Raw genomic sequence first — 16,444 nt, 5'->3', positions numbered from 1 at the left:
CAAAACACCCTGTTCAAGCAATATTCTGGCACCGCATGACTGACCGGGCAATCCATATCTGCCATTTCTCAGCAGGATGTTCGGAAGAACGCAGGCATCGTCGTCTCGGGTGATGCAAGCAGCACTTCGTACGCCTGCAGCACTGATGACACTGACAGGTGCTGCCGCCGCGGGCTAGTGGTTTTCTCCCAGACGCAGGTTTTGTGTGTTAATCGTCAACCTCGACTGCCTGGATGCACACTCCAACTTGACGAGAGAGACCCACTGTGTCATGCCAGATCGGCGACGGTCGATACGATCATCGTCCAACAGTGGTTTACTCTGTCGACAAGAGGTTCGCGCGTTGGCAAGTTCGTTGCCCAAGGTCCCGCAAAAAGAGGACGCCCAAGTACGGAGTACCTGCTTCTCAATTTCTTCAGCATTAGCGGGGCTTGCGACCTCATTGCCCAATGGCCGTCGGTACCATGCCGTCTTTCACTGGCCTCTGTATCTGTTTGGAATTCGTCATTGGGCAGCACAGCACCGAACTTGCGGCACAGGCGAGCCGCGTCCCTGTCGCCTGGGTCGGTCCAATGTCCGACTTTGCCTGCCGGGATTTGGCTCCAGTGATCTGTTTTGACCGGCAATCATTTACAAGGACCACACAACCAGCCATACGGCAAGCTCGAGAACTAGATTTGGCCCATACAATTGCACCGCGACTCATGAAGGGCTCCAGAAGAACTGCAAGGAGAGTCGGAGAGTCGGAGAGTCCCATACATAATCCTTGTTGTCGTCTGGTTCGCTGCGCTGCCGTGCCGTGCTGCAGCAAGTAATCGAGCCTATCCCTTTGACCCAGTGAGCCGGAACACCAGTAGCCAGTCACGGCTAACCCCAAGGCGGCTTGTAGCGTTTTTGGTCCCGAGTTGTTTGGCATATCCCCGAGGTCGGTGCTTACAAGACCCTGGTCCTACCGAAATCCCTGTCGCGCGAACTACATGAACCAAGTACGGATACAGCCAGGAGCCTGAGGCAAGTATCCGAAATTGGTACTTTTGACGCCACAATCTATCCTTTGCCAAGTTCACCAGAGGTGGGTTGAAAATGTACCGAGATTTTGAAGCTAACAACTTGCTCAGCACCTTCGGTCAGTAAGCCAATGCCAAGTTATGCAGCCAATACTCCTCTTCTGTTGCGACCATGTGCCAGGATGAGGCGCTAGAATTCCCCGAAGCAAATGCTGCATCATATCTCTCGGTAGGCTCGATCCGACCCCTTTGTTGGTCTTATGTCAAGATGGGTTGCCAAGTTGTCAAGGTTGCCTTTGGTCAAGCGCTGAGTTGTTACCGCCTTTGCAAATGGCATTGTTTCAAATATTCATGCTTTCTTGCTCCCCAACAGAACCCGCCAGTTTGGTTTCTGACCCAAGTTTTCGGGTCGACAAATCTTCGTCTGGTACGTACTATTTCCATGTCTGCCCGGACCCCCTGATGTACTGTACCTTAGCTGTTCTGCAGTGTATTGAGACATCTCGGGTTGTACACTTCAGCACGGCCGTTCATGCACCATAGACATGACGGGCCAAGCAGACATGGCACGGTGGGAATGCCGTTATCGAGTTGTGGAAAGGCATTGGATGAAGACTTCCGCCCTGGGAATGCGTCCTGGTGTGCGGACTTCAGGCATGTCTCCCATTTGGGTGTACAACAGTCGGAACAAACAATCATCCAACCCCAAGCTTATGAGGGAACGGCATTGCTTTTCAACAATCATCATGGCGTGCAACAATGGTTCTTTCGATACCGTGCGAGCATTTGGCCGGCCTAAGGGAAGAATTTGTGAACCGATTTGGGATTAGTTCGGACCCGACTGTCTGGCACTCGGTGGAGAAGCTTTTAATTGAACACCCAATCAAGCACAGCTACGTTTCGTCCAATTCGCTTGGCAAGCTCGAAACTCCGACCCGCATCTTGGACAACTTGAGACAAAAAGTCATATGCTCAACACGCTGGTCCATTTTCTATGGGCATGCAAAAGTTGCTGATAGGAAATAATCCGCATTCAATGGGTAATTAGGCACTGTCACCAAGTTCTATGGAATCTGCAGTTCTCAGGGCCACAGCTACGGTCAGTCACCAACCAGGGTCGTCCGGCAGTTTGTTCTTGCAAGCCAAAGCTGGGGTTCTTTGGATCAACCAGCAGTTCTTTGACCAATTCTCAGTGTCACCCAAGGCCAATTACCGATGTCATCAGCCGGTCTGTCCTTGGTTTCATTGTCGACTATGGAATGTCGAGCTTCTTTTATCAGCAACCACGAAGCGAACTTGCGGTGTACAACAAGCTAGTTCGACCTACTGTTCGCTTGTGCGCTCTCGCGTTTCCAGCCGTGTCCAGATCGCTAGGCGTTTGTCGCTGCCGGCAACCGCGAATCTCCATCAGACTCGGCCATTTACAACTTACAACGGCTTATCGCAGAATCGTACAAGATCTTGTTTGTGTCTTGGCTCGGATCTAGCGATTCCTGCATACAGGAAAACATGTCCAAATGTGAAGTTATGCTAATCCTTCAAAAGGCCAAAAGGCGATCCCGGTTCCACAGCTCAGCGTCCTGCTCGGTGCGCCTTCGTTCATAACAGATCCAGGTGTTTCTCGTTTCCACCGCTGGAGGAACACGGCGCAAAGTATATGTTTCCATTGTTCGATGCTGTGAACGGCATACCCCGTCCACTATACATGTCAAGTCTCAAATTATGACTTATCAAGTCGCTTTTGCGGCATGACCTGTCATTTGTTCCCCAGCGCTGTCCTTCACATACCGACTCGTGACGGTACTGGTCATGTCCGGACTTTTGAACACAGTCTCTCCAGGTAATTGTCTCCGCCGAGTCCCGGGGTCCTGCTCCATATTCCAAGCGGTGATGCTGATCAATTGGCAACCTGTCAAGCCCTGCATACGAATCCGTCTACCTGTCGGTTACTGGTTAATTCCTTGGCTGACTAGTGAAGAAGCATGTCATACAGGAGCAACTAATATAACTGTGTGGAGCGCCCACTCGCGATTCATGATTTGCCTCCGGCTTCCGTAACAGGCAGTTGAACCGAGAATAGCCTGAGGTGCAACTTATTGTTGAACCTCGCTGAACCACAACGTCGGGTCCGACCCGGAAGTTAGCAAGCCCATCATCCGCGAGCGTTCATATACCCAGTACCAAATTACTTTGTAGGGCGAGTCTTTATGCCTGGCACACCCACGCTGGTTTTTCTACGGGAAAAGGTGACGATTCGTATTTACTGACATTTCTCCGAGCCTGTTCAAAATAAGGGGGGAGGGGGACGGGGCTACGCAGTGGTACAGTATACCCAGAAAGCTGGGAGCTGAATGAACTTTGGGTTGCATGAAAGCAGCTTGTAGCGAATCCCAATTGCGGCCTGGCAGACGTTGTAACAAGGGTAATCCGTCTCTATTACGCATCACGCTTCTCGTGAGTGCCTAATGGAATAATTCCAACGATTTCAGCTTGCCAGTAGGTGCAATGGTGATATTACGACGCTAGCCTCCAGGGTAGACATTCCCACCACCATCACGCCCACCACCAACCAACGCCAAGATTAAATAATTGACAGTCAGCCATCACAACGCCACAGCCCTACCGTTGGGCTACGGATGTCCTCTTGATATCCTTACGTGGCGTCCACAATGACTTCCCGTCCAAATACGAATAGACGCCACCAGTACCGAACTGCGTAGCTCCCTCCCCTCCATTCCGTGTCTTGGGAGAACGCACAAATCTGACTAACCGTAAGCGGTCTTCGGACTCGCACTGAGATGCTCGGAGTCCATCATCTACATCATCTCGTCGGAAGTTGACAGCAGTTTCAGGAGCCGTAAAAGGCGGTGGGACAGCCATGAGACAGAACTCAGTCCGCACTTCATGGGGAGGGGCTGGCATTACTAAGCCAGAGATATGTGACGGATTATTTTGATGCAGCCCAGCGCCATTGCTACCTTATCATCATTGCAACTATTGATTCATCTCTACGCGAGACACAAATTCACCAGTGAATATCTTCCCTGCTCGGTTGGCACATGCGCACATGCCCCAGCCAACATGAAAGTACTTTGGCCCCAGAGTGTCGGTAATGCTTGTCTATCGGGTATGCAGCGCCCTTTTCCTAGCTTGCGCTACCGGCCCCTCGCCCCGGTTTCTCGTCTGGGCGCCCTTGTGGTCGAAAATAGAGACATTGGTTTCATGGGTAAGTAGTTCAAAAGGTTGAAGTATTTTGCTCCCTTTTCTGTCGCCAAGTCCAGTCCCGGTGGATCACCTGCTTCCTTTACCTAATTAGCCCAGCACACTCCGCTGCGTCCCAGATTCTTGGGAATTACAGTTCAAGCAGCATCCCCCCAACCCATTGATCCTCAGGAGTGTCAATTTGAGGCCAAATTTTCCAAAGCGAGGCGCCTGGTTAGGGTTGGTTCATGTTGGTGATGCCAATCCGAATAGTGGTTGGTGAGAGAGGGCCTCGGTGCCGGTTCGGATGTCGAGTTCCTGCGCGGAATGGTTTCCTTCACGCTTCCCAACGAAACAGACACGGCAGCATTTGCAGCATTGGGCAGAAACCTGTCCGTCTGCCATTAAAATTACCATTGCTGTGCATGTTCATTCCTTGACGCAAAAACTCTCAGCTCCCGGCACTGCGGCCGTCGCCTCGTCCAGGAGCCAACTGCTTCTCCTCCACCTTGCCCCACCTCTCCGGAGCATCTTGTCGCTCTCACAAGGCCAATAAATGATGTCAACAGTATGAACGTATGATATATGATCTCGTCTCGCCCCTGCCCTTTCCTCGCCGTTCCCTTCCTTTGCTGCTTGCATGGACCTGATACCTCGGGTTTCCAGGGATATTTTGATAATCGAGCCCGGCCTGCCCAGCCTGCTCATATCCATCCCTTCGCTTGGACACACCAATTCCCAACAAGCCGGTTCGTGGTAACGCCAGGGCAGACATGCATTGAAACTCAAACTAAACCAACTCTCCTGCCGCCGAAATTCGGTTCCGTTGCCTTGGATCCATCTAACACTGCGACGGCGCACGCGTCGCATGTGCTGGTGCCAAACTGAGACAAAAGCAGAACCATTCATAAACGCAAGGGCGACTCAAGTGTTTCTCCCCGAGACCCAACGTGATGTTCTAATATGACGGTTTCACTAGACGATATTGACTGTCTGACATCATGAGAGGAGAAGCCGCATGTGCTCCATCATTATCAGACCGATGAGAAGTCAGGCGCGAGTCAGTTTATTGATACAAGCTATGCTCTGTTTGCCCAACTACCTGTACCCTTGGGGCTGTCATCGCAAAAATGAGCTCCAGTTCCAGTTCCCTACTAATCTAGCCCCTGGACAGATTAGGCTACGACATGCGGGATACCAACGCAAATATCCATGGACCAGGGTAGGTCTGCAGACAACGCGCCGAGGCCACCCGTCATGAACGTAGGTTGAAAACACCATCAAACGCATCACCCTTGGCCTCAATCTGCTACCATCTTGGGCGAAACCACAAAAGGTCTTATGTGTGACCTAGTATCTATGGAGACAACTGTCCCCAACCAATGCTCATTTTGTTACACTTTTTCCACTCCTATGGGAGTGCGTTGTGACCCCACCAATCAGACATCACGTATTCGTCCTGTTTTGGCCGAAACACAGAGGCGTTGCAACTCCTACTTGCCAATCTTCGCGACAGAGGCCTCTCGCGGTTTCGTGAGGTAACGCCTACCACTCGTACTCTCCTGTTGCCTTGTGGAAGACGTAGTCTTTGCCATTAACGCTAAGCACGCCATCCTTCAGGACACACTTCCTGCAACAGTGTCAGTGCTGAAGATTGCATTACAAACGGGAAACCATCATAAATCGAAAACTCACCACTTGTTCTTGACGCGCTGCACCTTGTCGTACATGCACAGCATGATCTGGCCGCCGTCCTCATCTTCATCGTCATCTTCAAGGTTGTCGTCCGAGTCATCAAGATCTGAGTTGATAGCTTCGTCATCCACCTCGGATTTGACATCGTCATCACCTCCATCAAAGCGAGCGGGACCGGCATCGTCGGCAGGTGTTCGATAACACGAGATGGGGTTCGCGCGATCACGCTTCGTAATACGCTTCAGAGGTAGCATCATTCCACCCCCCTCCATGCTCCTGGCTCTGGCCTCTATGTGAGCACGCAGCATGCCATCAATCTCCACGCGTCCCAACTCGGTGGTCTGACCAACCGCATTTTTTTGCAGCAGGACACCCGTAGGACCATCATCACCGGCACCATCCATCTGCGATGGATTCGGTCTTTGGCTATTTTGCATACCCTGCATTTGGGCTTGTGCGTGGTGTGCCTGTGCCTGAGCCTGGGCATGCACACGCTGTGCTTGGCTTGCTTGACCAGCCGTCATTTGTTGGCGGTACTGCTGCTGCGCATTGCCTGGATACTGACCAGGATGAACTTGCGGCACAGACTGACCAGCGGGCCTCTGTTGGCCATTATACTGGGGATGAGAACCGTTGGGTACCTGTCCCATGCCGCTTTGCAGCTTGCTGATGGACGCAGTGGCTCTCTCGCCATACACGTTCTGCAAGTTACTGATGACACGCTGTTGCACGTCTGTGCTTCCAGGGTGAGCATTTGGTATCTGGTTCTCCAGACCAGGTTCGACTTTCACTCCTGGCTCAGTCTTGATGCGACCATCGCCAGCGGGCTGACCTGGGAACGACAAACCAATTTGGGCATGCTGGGGCGGCGCCTGTGGGTGCTGTTGCACGTATCCTGATCCATTGGAGGGAGCAGAGCTAGTGGGAGGCGGTCCTTGCATCGGCTGTGACACAGGAACTGGAGCCGGAGCAGCGGCCGGAGCGGGCGGGTCCGGCTTGGGATCCCATGGGAAGACAGCAAGCTGCTGCTGAGAAAGCTTCTTCTGCCAACCCTATTTATCGGGTTAGTTGTCACATTGATTGGTTGCAATGGTTTCTCATGGAAAGCAATGTTAGAAGAAGAAAAGCGACGTCGTGTAGTAGAATGTACCTCCAATCCCCAGTTGAGGTCTGACTTCGCAAATGCAAGTGTGACTCTGAATAAGTTACACGCAGCGGGAAATGGGGATGAGACGAGGGAAGGCACGTGATGTTATGTAAAGGCACCAATCGGAAGAATGTCATGCAAGAAAGGAACAACTTTTAGCGGGGAGGCAGCAAGGGGCATAAAAGCCCCAAATAGCGCCAGATCGCCCCCTCTCCGGACTGGTTGCTCTCAACCACCCCAGGTTAACACCGAGCCAAAGAGATACTGCCGCAAACGACGCAGCCGCCTCCAAACCCAGACAAGCGAAGACGCCATACCAGCTAGGATCAAAACCATAGGAATACATAGAGAGTGAAATGGGAAAGAGATGGATTGTGAGATTTGCGGGCGAGTAGCGATGACGAAATGCATGGTGGCCGATGCGAGGCAGACGTAGGAAAACACGAGGCACTCACCTGCTTCAGTTGTTCCAAAATGCTCTCATCCACGCCATTCTCCTCGAGGTCGACTCTCGATGACTCGATGACCTCTTGGATGATCTGCTGATAAACAGCGCCGACTGCCGCGTTTGACATGATGAAGAGTACACGGTCAGCGGAGTGTTTCGCAACTGATGGCTTGCTGGAGCAATGGACAAGAGAAAGCTGCGCGCTGGCACCACGATGCAGGACTTCAGATGATCCTGTCCCCAACACGGCTGCAAGGCGCAACGATCTCGTCTATCAAAATGATGCGACTTGAGTGATTACGGTAGGTGAAGGGACTCGTAGATGCGATGAGGCGATGGCGGAGGGTGAAGGTTGTGGAGCAGCCTGGAGCTGTTCTTGCGTCGATTCCGCTCGCACGCAGACCGTCGCCTCCTCAAAAACCGGTACCTTCGATGCGTAATTATTGTCTCTTTCTACGTCCCAAGTTCCACGCTTCGTGATTGCGTTGCGACGTGGTCGTTTTGCTGAGTTCCTAATACTGCATTCGGATCTAGATGTTGTAGAATGCTAAGTTCGCTTGGTCATCCTGGTTCTGATCTACTTGATTCCGGCGGATCATGTGATACGTTCTGATTAGATAAGGACAGTACAACCCTCAATTACGCACTGTATATCGCTAGATAGTAGCTGGGAGTAGTAAGTAACTATACTTTGGGAAACATATAACAGCAATGTTGAAGTTTTAAAAGACCAATGGGGATATACAACCAACTCAGGCAGTTTTCTTCTTTAAAATCATAGTTTTTCCGTGTCGAGTCGGAGTCTTTCCCGAAGCAGCAGGATACCGTGCTGTTCTTCAGCCGGTATCCAGCTCTGGAAGTTGTCGCAATACCTAAACCTGATGACACAATCCTCCATCCTACACCGTGCGTCGGATACATCCTCATAACGAACTTAGAATAGCGAAACCAGACCAATATGGTAGTCACGACTTCTTGGAGTAGCAAAGCACAAATCTTGCCCGCCTAACATCAATCTGTGTTGACTATCTACTGGTTCTTGTTTTCTCTGCAACGACATCGAGGTTCGATGCGTGTATGCAATGACTGCGGTCTCCAATATTATATACAGGTAATCTCACAAACTCCTTCTTGGTATCCTCCAAGACGTGCACCGTACCTCATGACCAAGTCAAAACCGGGTGAGGCCGTTTCGGGGGGCGGGGCAAGGTAGCATAGACACCCAAACTCCTCGCTAAAGCGCAAGACCTCGAACCGCAGAACCGTGGATGCCAGAATGAAACCGTAAATACCTACTTGTTGTTGTCGATAATGATTCTGACATTCACCATTCAGACTGTCCATTTATCGGATCGTCATCTGCTTGGCCATTTCCGCCTTGCCTGAGGAACCACTGGCACCAACACCGGCAGCAGAACCTGCCTTCTTCTCGAAGACCTTCCAAAACTTCAAGCTTTCGTCGGCAGCTAATGGTCCACATTAGTTATATGTCCCGAAGAGACGTCGCTGTATCAAGAAGTAACTTACCAGCAGTTGCAAGCATTTGTCCGTCGGGGCTGAGGCAGCTGTGCAGCACTCTGCTCTCGTGCGCCGGAATCTCCACATTGCGAACCAGGGTGGGATAGCTCCAGATGCTGAGAGAGTTATCAGGGAAGCCGCTGGAGCTGACAATCTCCTTGTATGCGGTGCTCCAGCGCAAGCTGGTGACCTGCGAACCAGTGTCGATGCTATTGACACGAGCACCCGAGGTGGTGTTCCAGAAGTGGATATGACGATCGTATGAGCCTCCACCGGTAGCAAGCAGGTTGGCGTTCCACGGACACCAAGCTAGAGCCTTGACGGCAGCCTTGTGGTTGGTCTTGGTGAACTTGGGCACGGCCAGGGACCGAGCATCCCAGATGGAGACCAAGTTGTCATTGCCACCAGTGGCAAGCTGAGCGCCGTCCGAACGCCACTCGAGGCCGCAAACCTCGGAAGTGTGGGAGACCAGCTCAGCGACCTTGTGCTCGGCAATGCGAACATCGTGGTTGTACACGAGGCCACTGCGGGCACCAGTGGACAGGAGATGCTTGTTCCAGCCCATGACACCGACGCGCGTATCATGGCCGAACATGCTGCGGACCTTCTGGCCCTCGGCAACATCCCAGATCTGGACCTCGCCCGTGCCAAGGCCGACACCAACATATGCACCGTCGCCAGACCACTTAACGCTGCTGACGTACGTGTCTGGGCTCGTCTCCAACAAGCAGCTGACAGAGCCCTCGTCGGCAGACCAGACATAGACGTTTCTCTCGAGACCAATGGCGACTTGGTTGCCGGAACTCCAGTCAAGAAGGTTCAGGTAATAGTCATCAATGAGGCCGGGCGCGTCCAGGACGCGCTCGGGAGCAGTCGCTACACGACGTCTGAACTGGGCCGAACTAGTGTTGGCAGATTTCAGAGGACGGTTGTACTGCTGTCGGAGATCAATAGGCTTAGAAGACTCCGGGGGCGCGGGCTTGAACTGGAGGATGCGGGTGTTCAGGTTGACTCCGCAGGCATTGGCCAGCGAGTCTTGGTATGCGATAGTATTGGGGGATGGGCGAGAGTATGTGGCACCTTCCTCGTCGTTGATGTTGAGGCCCTCCAGGGCCGCAATGGCATCATCCGTGGCAGAAGACAAGACGGCGGAGCCTTCAGTGTTGCTGGTCTTGGCACGTTGCTTGTCCGTGACATCGAGCTTGCCGGATCCGGCGTTAGAAATGGCGGAGCTGTTGCTGCGGTTGGGGATGAAGCGATCAGCGCCGTAGGTAACAGTCGTCTTGCTTGTCTTCTGTCTCAGGGACGTCTTCTTGGATGATGAGCTCTTGGTATTTCCGGTGCCAACGAGTGTGAAGTCGGAGACGCCGAGCTCGAGGGCCTTGCGGGGAGTGCAGACACCGCGGGCGATATTAGACTTGGGAGAGTCACGGTGTGATGATCTGGAGCTGGCCTTGGCGAAGTGCGAAGACAGGTTTCCTCCGTAGACTGACTTGCTGGACGGACGGCTTATGTCGGCTGACTTTCTCTCGGGTGTGAATGGAGACGAATCCAGGTTCTGGGACACCGGCGCTGTGGCTTGGCGTTGGCGTGGAGAAGGGGTCAAGGGCATGCGACCGCCAGCGGTTCGGGAGGAGAATAGTCCCGCATGGGACTTGAGGGGGGTAGATACAGCAGCTGAAGCCATGTCGTCTAATGTATGACAGCCGACGGTATCTGTGGGTGAGTGAACTCTAGCGAGTTGCAATCCAATGCCTCGAAAGAGATATGAAGCTTCGAAAATCGAGCGAGCTCCAAGAGACTCAAGCTAATGGTTCCTGGATGGTTTGTGTTGGTTAGTTTTCCTGTCGTTGTGTTCGATAGATCGAAGTGTGCCTTCACGAAGGACGGAAGTCGGAAGCGATCAAATAGCTGGTATCCCGTGGAATATGCAGCAATGAGATCTAGTAGACTCGAGTGTGCTTGTGCAAGGCGTATATAGCGTAAAGCTAGGTAGCAGTGAGAGAAGTGGGAGGGTTTCGGTTTGATAGAGAACCAAAAGGACTTCTCGAAATCCAGCCGCAATGGACTTCAAGATATACGCCTTTGTTTGTATGGGGCGCTGTCAAGGGCAACGGTGGGGGAGCAACGAGCTGCCTCAACGTGGGGTCGGGCACTTCGGGCACTCAGAATTTCCGATGCGACTGACCAAGACTTGGCGGCTCCTTCCGGGAACAAACGTCCGTGCTTCGGGGGATGCAGACGCCACGCAAAAGGTCGGGCGCCAGCCGACGCTCGCCATCGCTTCGTTACCTCGAAGAACTTCGCAACCTCGCCCGTGTTGTTCAAAGTCAAATTCGACAACAACTTCCCCACGTTGACTGATGACACGTCGAGTCGAGCGAGTCCTGCGTTTTGCAGACTTGATGTCAAGTGCGACTACGTTCAACGGCTCTTTGTTCCATGATCCTTGATCTTTTGCACCCTGACTGAGCCGGCACTGTACCTTTCCTCCCCAGTACGAGGTTTCTCCCTCTCAAGACGGACTCCATTGGACGGTCTTGGGGGATTCCGATATAAGAATCGCCATAATCAACTGCAAGTCTACAACAACGCGACCATTTCAAAATGGCTCAGCCTTCGACCCCGTCATCATTTAGCCAGTCCCTCTTCGGTGGCCCGTCAGCGCCGTCCTCTGTCGCCCTCCTTGCGCAAGCACCTCAGCCGCCTCAAGCAGACTCATACACCCCGACAGTTTCGAATGCACTGACGCCCGCCTCCACTGCGTCCTCCAACAACACCTTCGTCATGCCGAACTCGCCAATGAAGAACAGAGCTACGATAGACGGCAGCTACCGCCCCAAAGTTACGAGAACACTAGGCCAACGACCAGCATGTCTGGTCAATGCCTCGGTGACCTACTGCGGGAACAACCACATCTATGCCTTTGGGGGGTTTGACCAATATACGGACGAAGTGTACAACCATGTGCTCAAGTTGGATCTGATAAGCCATCAGTGGAGTCTGGTCGACAACTATGGGGATATTCCGGGCGTGAGAATGGGTAAGTAAGTTCGGGAGAGTGGGATATATTGTGTAACTGACACCTGCTTCAGGTCACACTGCGACCTTGTATCAAGGCGACAAACTTCTAGTGTTTGGCGGTGAAAACGAGCACAGGACATATCTGTCAGATCTCATCGTCTTCAACCTCAAGACGGCACATTGGACCCAACCGCAAGTTAGTGGGCCGGTTCCCAAAGGCCGTGCAAGGCATGCCGCCGTGCTCCACGAGGACAAGCTTTTTATCGTTGGCGGCATTACGGGACATGATAACTATGTCCTGGATGATATTTGCTACCTGGATCTCAAGACTTATACATGGTCCAAGTCTTGGCGGTTTGTAGGCAGGTTTGACCATTCTGCGTATATCTGGGGTGATCGAGTATGGGTGTTCGGAGGCCTCAGTGAGGACATGGACAAAATTGGCGATCTGTGGTGGCTCGACTTAAAGGGAAGTCCGGCCTTTGAATCCCCGCCTCATATGGGCACATCAGACCGTCACCCTACCACGAACCGTGCCAGCGATTCTCCACGTCAGCCGTATTCGATGGGCGGAACAGGGGTAATTGGGGCATCGGGGTATGCCGCAAACTCACGTACAGCGCAGGTCAACACCCCCTCTTTCCAGTTGAAGACATACGCGCCAATGGCACCGGGGGCCATATCAGCACTCAAGTTCGTTTCAGGCCCCAATGTTCCTTCGCAAGGCTCGGGCTACCATTTCCACTTGTACTCGTCGGGAACTCTTCTCGATTTTGTGACACCAGCGGCTACCATCACCTCGAAAGAATGCTCATTATCGGCGCTGGACCTCGCAAATTTGCGATGGCAAAAGCTTGCGGAAGGACGCGAGATCTTCAAGCATGGATATCGTTGGCATTATTGCACTATGAACGAGGATGGCACCAAAGCCTGGCTGCTAGGTTGCCCAAAAGAGGGAAACGAGGGGCCCAATGACTACGAAGAGTACTTGAGTGACATTATGGAGGTTGATCTTCGTCGTTTCGGATTCCTTGGAAACAACGCTGTGGAAGCTCGACCTGAGTCTTCAAGGCCGTCGTTCCACCGAATTCAAGAGCAGCCGTCCAAAGGGTTGGGACTTGACCTTGCCAAGTTATTTAACCAGCCTCCGGAATCGGGCAGCGGAACAGACTTTGTCATCACCGCGCTTGTCGGTGATTACGAAGACGAGGATATGATGAGCTCTGGTGTCATTCGTGCGGGCGGCGAACTTGCCCCAGATCAAAACTGGCTTGCCCCTGATGCGCCCACTTCTTCGCCCATCCACGTCCACAAGCTCATTTTGCAGGCTCGATGGCCGCATTTCGCTCGACTATACAATGCCCAGATGGCGGAGTTCCATACCAAGAAGATGCACATACCAGAGCCATACAGCGTCGTAAAGGCGTTTCTCTATTACCTCTACACAGACAGTATACACGCAGACGACGGGGTGACGGATCTGTCGGACGTTGCGGGCCTGCTCGTTATGTCCAACATCTACAACATCCCTCACCTGCGTCTCCTCTGCGTAAATCGGCTTTCAAAAGAGCTCGATGTCGTCCATGCATGCATCATCTGGTACTGTGCCGGACTTGCGAACGAGGAATGGCTAAGGAAGCGGGCAGCTTCTTTCTGCCTCACTAACTGGGGTCGCATTGTGCGCACTCCTGGCTTCCTACGATTACCAAGAAGTGCGCTCGTGGAGTTATCCCAAGAGATTGATACAGAAGGTCGCGTGATTGGTGGAGAGGAACTTGAATACGTCGATGGCATGCATGGCAACCGCTATGATAACTGCAGCATATCTCGAAAGGATAGCATCAGTAGTGACCGCACACAAGCGCTTCCATCAGACATGGACGACTCCGAAGGCATGGACCTTGCTTGAACCAGATGGACCAGAAAACTAGATGTGGGGGATAAGGCACGGCGTATGTGATGAATTTGAGCGATGAGACCCAACCTTGCAGGATTCCCAAGATGAGGGATGGGGTTATTCTGCGTAATGGCATTCTGGTGGCGTTGGATTGGCACACAGGAAAACGGAGCATGGCACCTGGATGTGTGGGCGGTACCGGGGGGCAGGCTGCATTCATCTTGCTTACAATTTCAGAGCTTGCAGTCATCTAACGAAAGGGAGAGCTTGGAGAAAGGGACCATGGCTGTGGGGTTTTGGAGAAAAGAGACTCTTTCTCACGGCCGAACTATTTGACAATCCAGCCGAGAGATAACTTGGCGGGGCTTGTTCACATCCGACTGTATGCCATAGACGTAGCTCGTAACACTATTACCTGAAACTCCTCGATGGCGAAAAGACGCGCAGCACGAGGCAGCTAGCGGTCAGAAAGAAGAGGAGGCTCATTTCAGGCACCAATGCAGGCAGGACGCACCAGTTCCGTACATTTTAAGCAGCCCTGGCGGTTCCTCGGCGCGAGAAACGTAATAGACTGGGAGCGGCGGGTGGACAACGCCCCTTGCCTCGGGCGGGTCTCCAAACGCAGCCGGGTGCGGGCTCGGAGAGGGGGTCCCCACCTGGCCACGTGCCAGTATAGATGCGTTTTGGTCCAAGATGTCTCCGCGATCTTCGGCAAGGTGAAAAAGAAGGTGAGGAGCCGAAAAGGAGAAAAAGAGACTGGAAGGAGGGGTAGGAGAGAGTCAGAAGAACCCTGCCCCGGCCGCCACGCAATGATACAATCCTTCCCCACAGGAGTTTTGGCCAAGGTACTTTTTCCATTATTATTTTTATTTTTACAGTAATGGTGGTTTTGTGGCCAACCCATCCATCCGGCCGCGCCGAAGGTCATAGAGTATGGGTGGTGCGGGTTGTGCGGTAAGACTGTTCGTCTTATTTGTCGTGGGCTAATTAAATGCGAGAAGGCACAAAAATAACAGAATGATGGGATGGATATTCGGGACTCCGGATGAGGGGCGAGTTGAGGCGAATTCGAGGTTCGGGAGCTGAACAACCCATCCGACGATAGTGAGTTAATTGGGGCTGGGCTCTATGCGTGGCAATGCTCTGGTCCAGTGGCTTTTTTCCAACGGTGGAAGGCTCATCGTTGCAGACTATTTCCTGGCTTAGCGTGCGTTCGAATTAGTTACCTTATTAGTGAGGCAGTCGCTGGGAAGCTCCCAGACACGTCGTCACCGTCGGCCGTCTACTGTATATGGGGCGGGGCGCTGGATATACTCACACTACCCTGTAACGTGTAGTTTAAGAGGCAGCTTTAGATGTGTGTATGGCATGTAGGTTTAACTACAGTCACAGAAATTTTATATAAGATTGCTCGAGTAAAAATGTATCATCCTTCATTGTTGCAATTCATTGCTGATGCTGCAAGTCTACTTAGGATAGTCGAATAATCAATCCATGCATGTACCGCAGAAATAAAATCAAAGCAATACTTTTGTGTTCCGACCTTGAACTCCATAAATTCAGACATTCAGCCTGTCCAGCAGCAAAAACGCCCATGTTAGGAGTAGGAGATAACCTCCCGGTGAAAGCCACCTCGGCAACCATAAAACATACGTGGAATGTGTTTTTTGTGAACCCAAACAATGTTGACCTCCATGGAAATAGAGATAGGAAGCAGATGAAGCGGAGGGGAGTGATTCGGAGCAGGCTGAGCGAACGTCAATACAAAACCGAAGCAAGTCCTTCGCAGAAAGATAGAAAGAGGGGAGACTCCGTCGCATCTACCAATATCTATATCCACCACCGCTTGGCACGTCTGTTGCCATGAAGTATCGTTAGCAGTGAGGCATTACATTAAGAGAAGGGTATCCGCAGGTGTCGGAGGAGTCAGTGGATTCATCTATTCGTCCATCCAGCTCCAACCTCATTCGCTTGTCGTCTTCCAACTGCGGTGTTGTCTAAAGGTATTTCGGCCTCTATTCGGTAACAGAGGGAGAAACCCGGATGCAGACAAGAATCGAAACGCTTTGGTCCGAGTCGAATGGTCGCCAGGCACGTGGTCGTCCGTTCGAAATCGCCCTGGAGATGAGTATATACGAATACGCTGCAAAGTCTATCGGGGTATAAGCGGCGGGAGCCTATTAGAAAGGAGAACGCCGACCCAATGCAGAAAAATGACAAGTTTTCCGGGCCGTGTCGAAACACCGAGGCTATATGCAACTGTGGCAAAAGCCGCGAGTATCCAGTCTATGTGTGATGTGTCTATGTCGAAAGTCGTAATGCGTAAAGCGGTACTCAAACAACTGATCAGGGGAGGGGAGGATCCAGACAAACAAGAGCTGCGTCGATGGCGCTTCGGCAGGTGTGGCTTTCTGGCCCACGTATACTCGTGCCCAAGCCTGCCGGATCGTCCGTGGGCCTTGCTCGAGCTGGCACTTTGGGGTTCATGTGTGCTTCGACGGGACACA

The 16,444-nt window shown here is 52.4% G+C and overlaps 3 protein-coding genes across 3 annotated transcripts; 1 reads left to right on the top strand and 2 right to left on the bottom strand.

Annotated features, from left to right (window-relative positions):
- Nucleotides 1-5,611: 5,611 nt before the first annotated feature.
- Nucleotides 5,612-7,110, bottom strand: BCR38DRAFT_146191 (transcription factor IIA, alpha/beta subunit). Its single transcript, XM_040853670.1, has 2 exons — nucleotides 5,904-7,110; nucleotides 5,612-5,838 (listed from the first exon to the last, which is right to left on the bottom strand). Exons 1-2 carry the CDS (start codon nucleotides 6,842-6,844, stop codon nucleotides 5,754-5,756), a joined length of 1,026 nt encoding a protein of 341 aa, XP_040709359.1. The 5' UTR covers nucleotides 6,845-7,110; the 3' UTR covers nucleotides 5,612-5,753.
- Nucleotides 7,111-8,842: 1,732 nt separating this feature from the next.
- On the bottom strand, nucleotides 8,843-10,703 carry BCR38DRAFT_357551 (WD40-repeat-containing domain protein; the record flags this gene model as incomplete). The annotated part of the gene is made up of 2 exons (XM_040857117.1): nucleotides 8,843-8,964; nucleotides 9,026-10,703. 2 exons carry the CDS (start codon nucleotides 10,701-10,703, stop codon nucleotides 8,843-8,845), a joined length of 1,800 nt encoding a protein of 599 aa, XP_040709358.1.
- A 920-nt stretch (nucleotides 10,704-11,623) lies between these two features.
- BCR38DRAFT_491364 (uncharacterized protein) lies at nucleotides 11,624-13,949 on the top strand (the record flags this gene model as incomplete). Its single annotated transcript, XM_040864649.1, has 2 exons — nucleotides 11,624-12,059; nucleotides 12,112-13,949. 2 exons carry the CDS (start codon nucleotides 11,624-11,626, stop codon nucleotides 13,947-13,949), a joined length of 2,274 nt encoding a protein of 757 aa, XP_040709357.1.
- Nucleotides 13,950-16,444: the final 2,495 nt, after the last annotated feature.

The sequence above is a fragment of the Pseudomassariella vexata genome (genome assembly GCF_002105095.1).
Source record: "Pseudomassariella vexata strain CBS 129021 chromosome Unknown BCR38scaffold_31, whole genome shotgun sequence".
NCBI lineage: Eukaryota > Fungi > Ascomycota > Sordariomycetes > Amphisphaeriales > Pseudomassariaceae > Pseudomassariella > Pseudomassariella vexata.
Note: the sequence above shows the minus strand (reverse complement) of the source record. Positions and strands in the feature narration are given on the sequence as shown.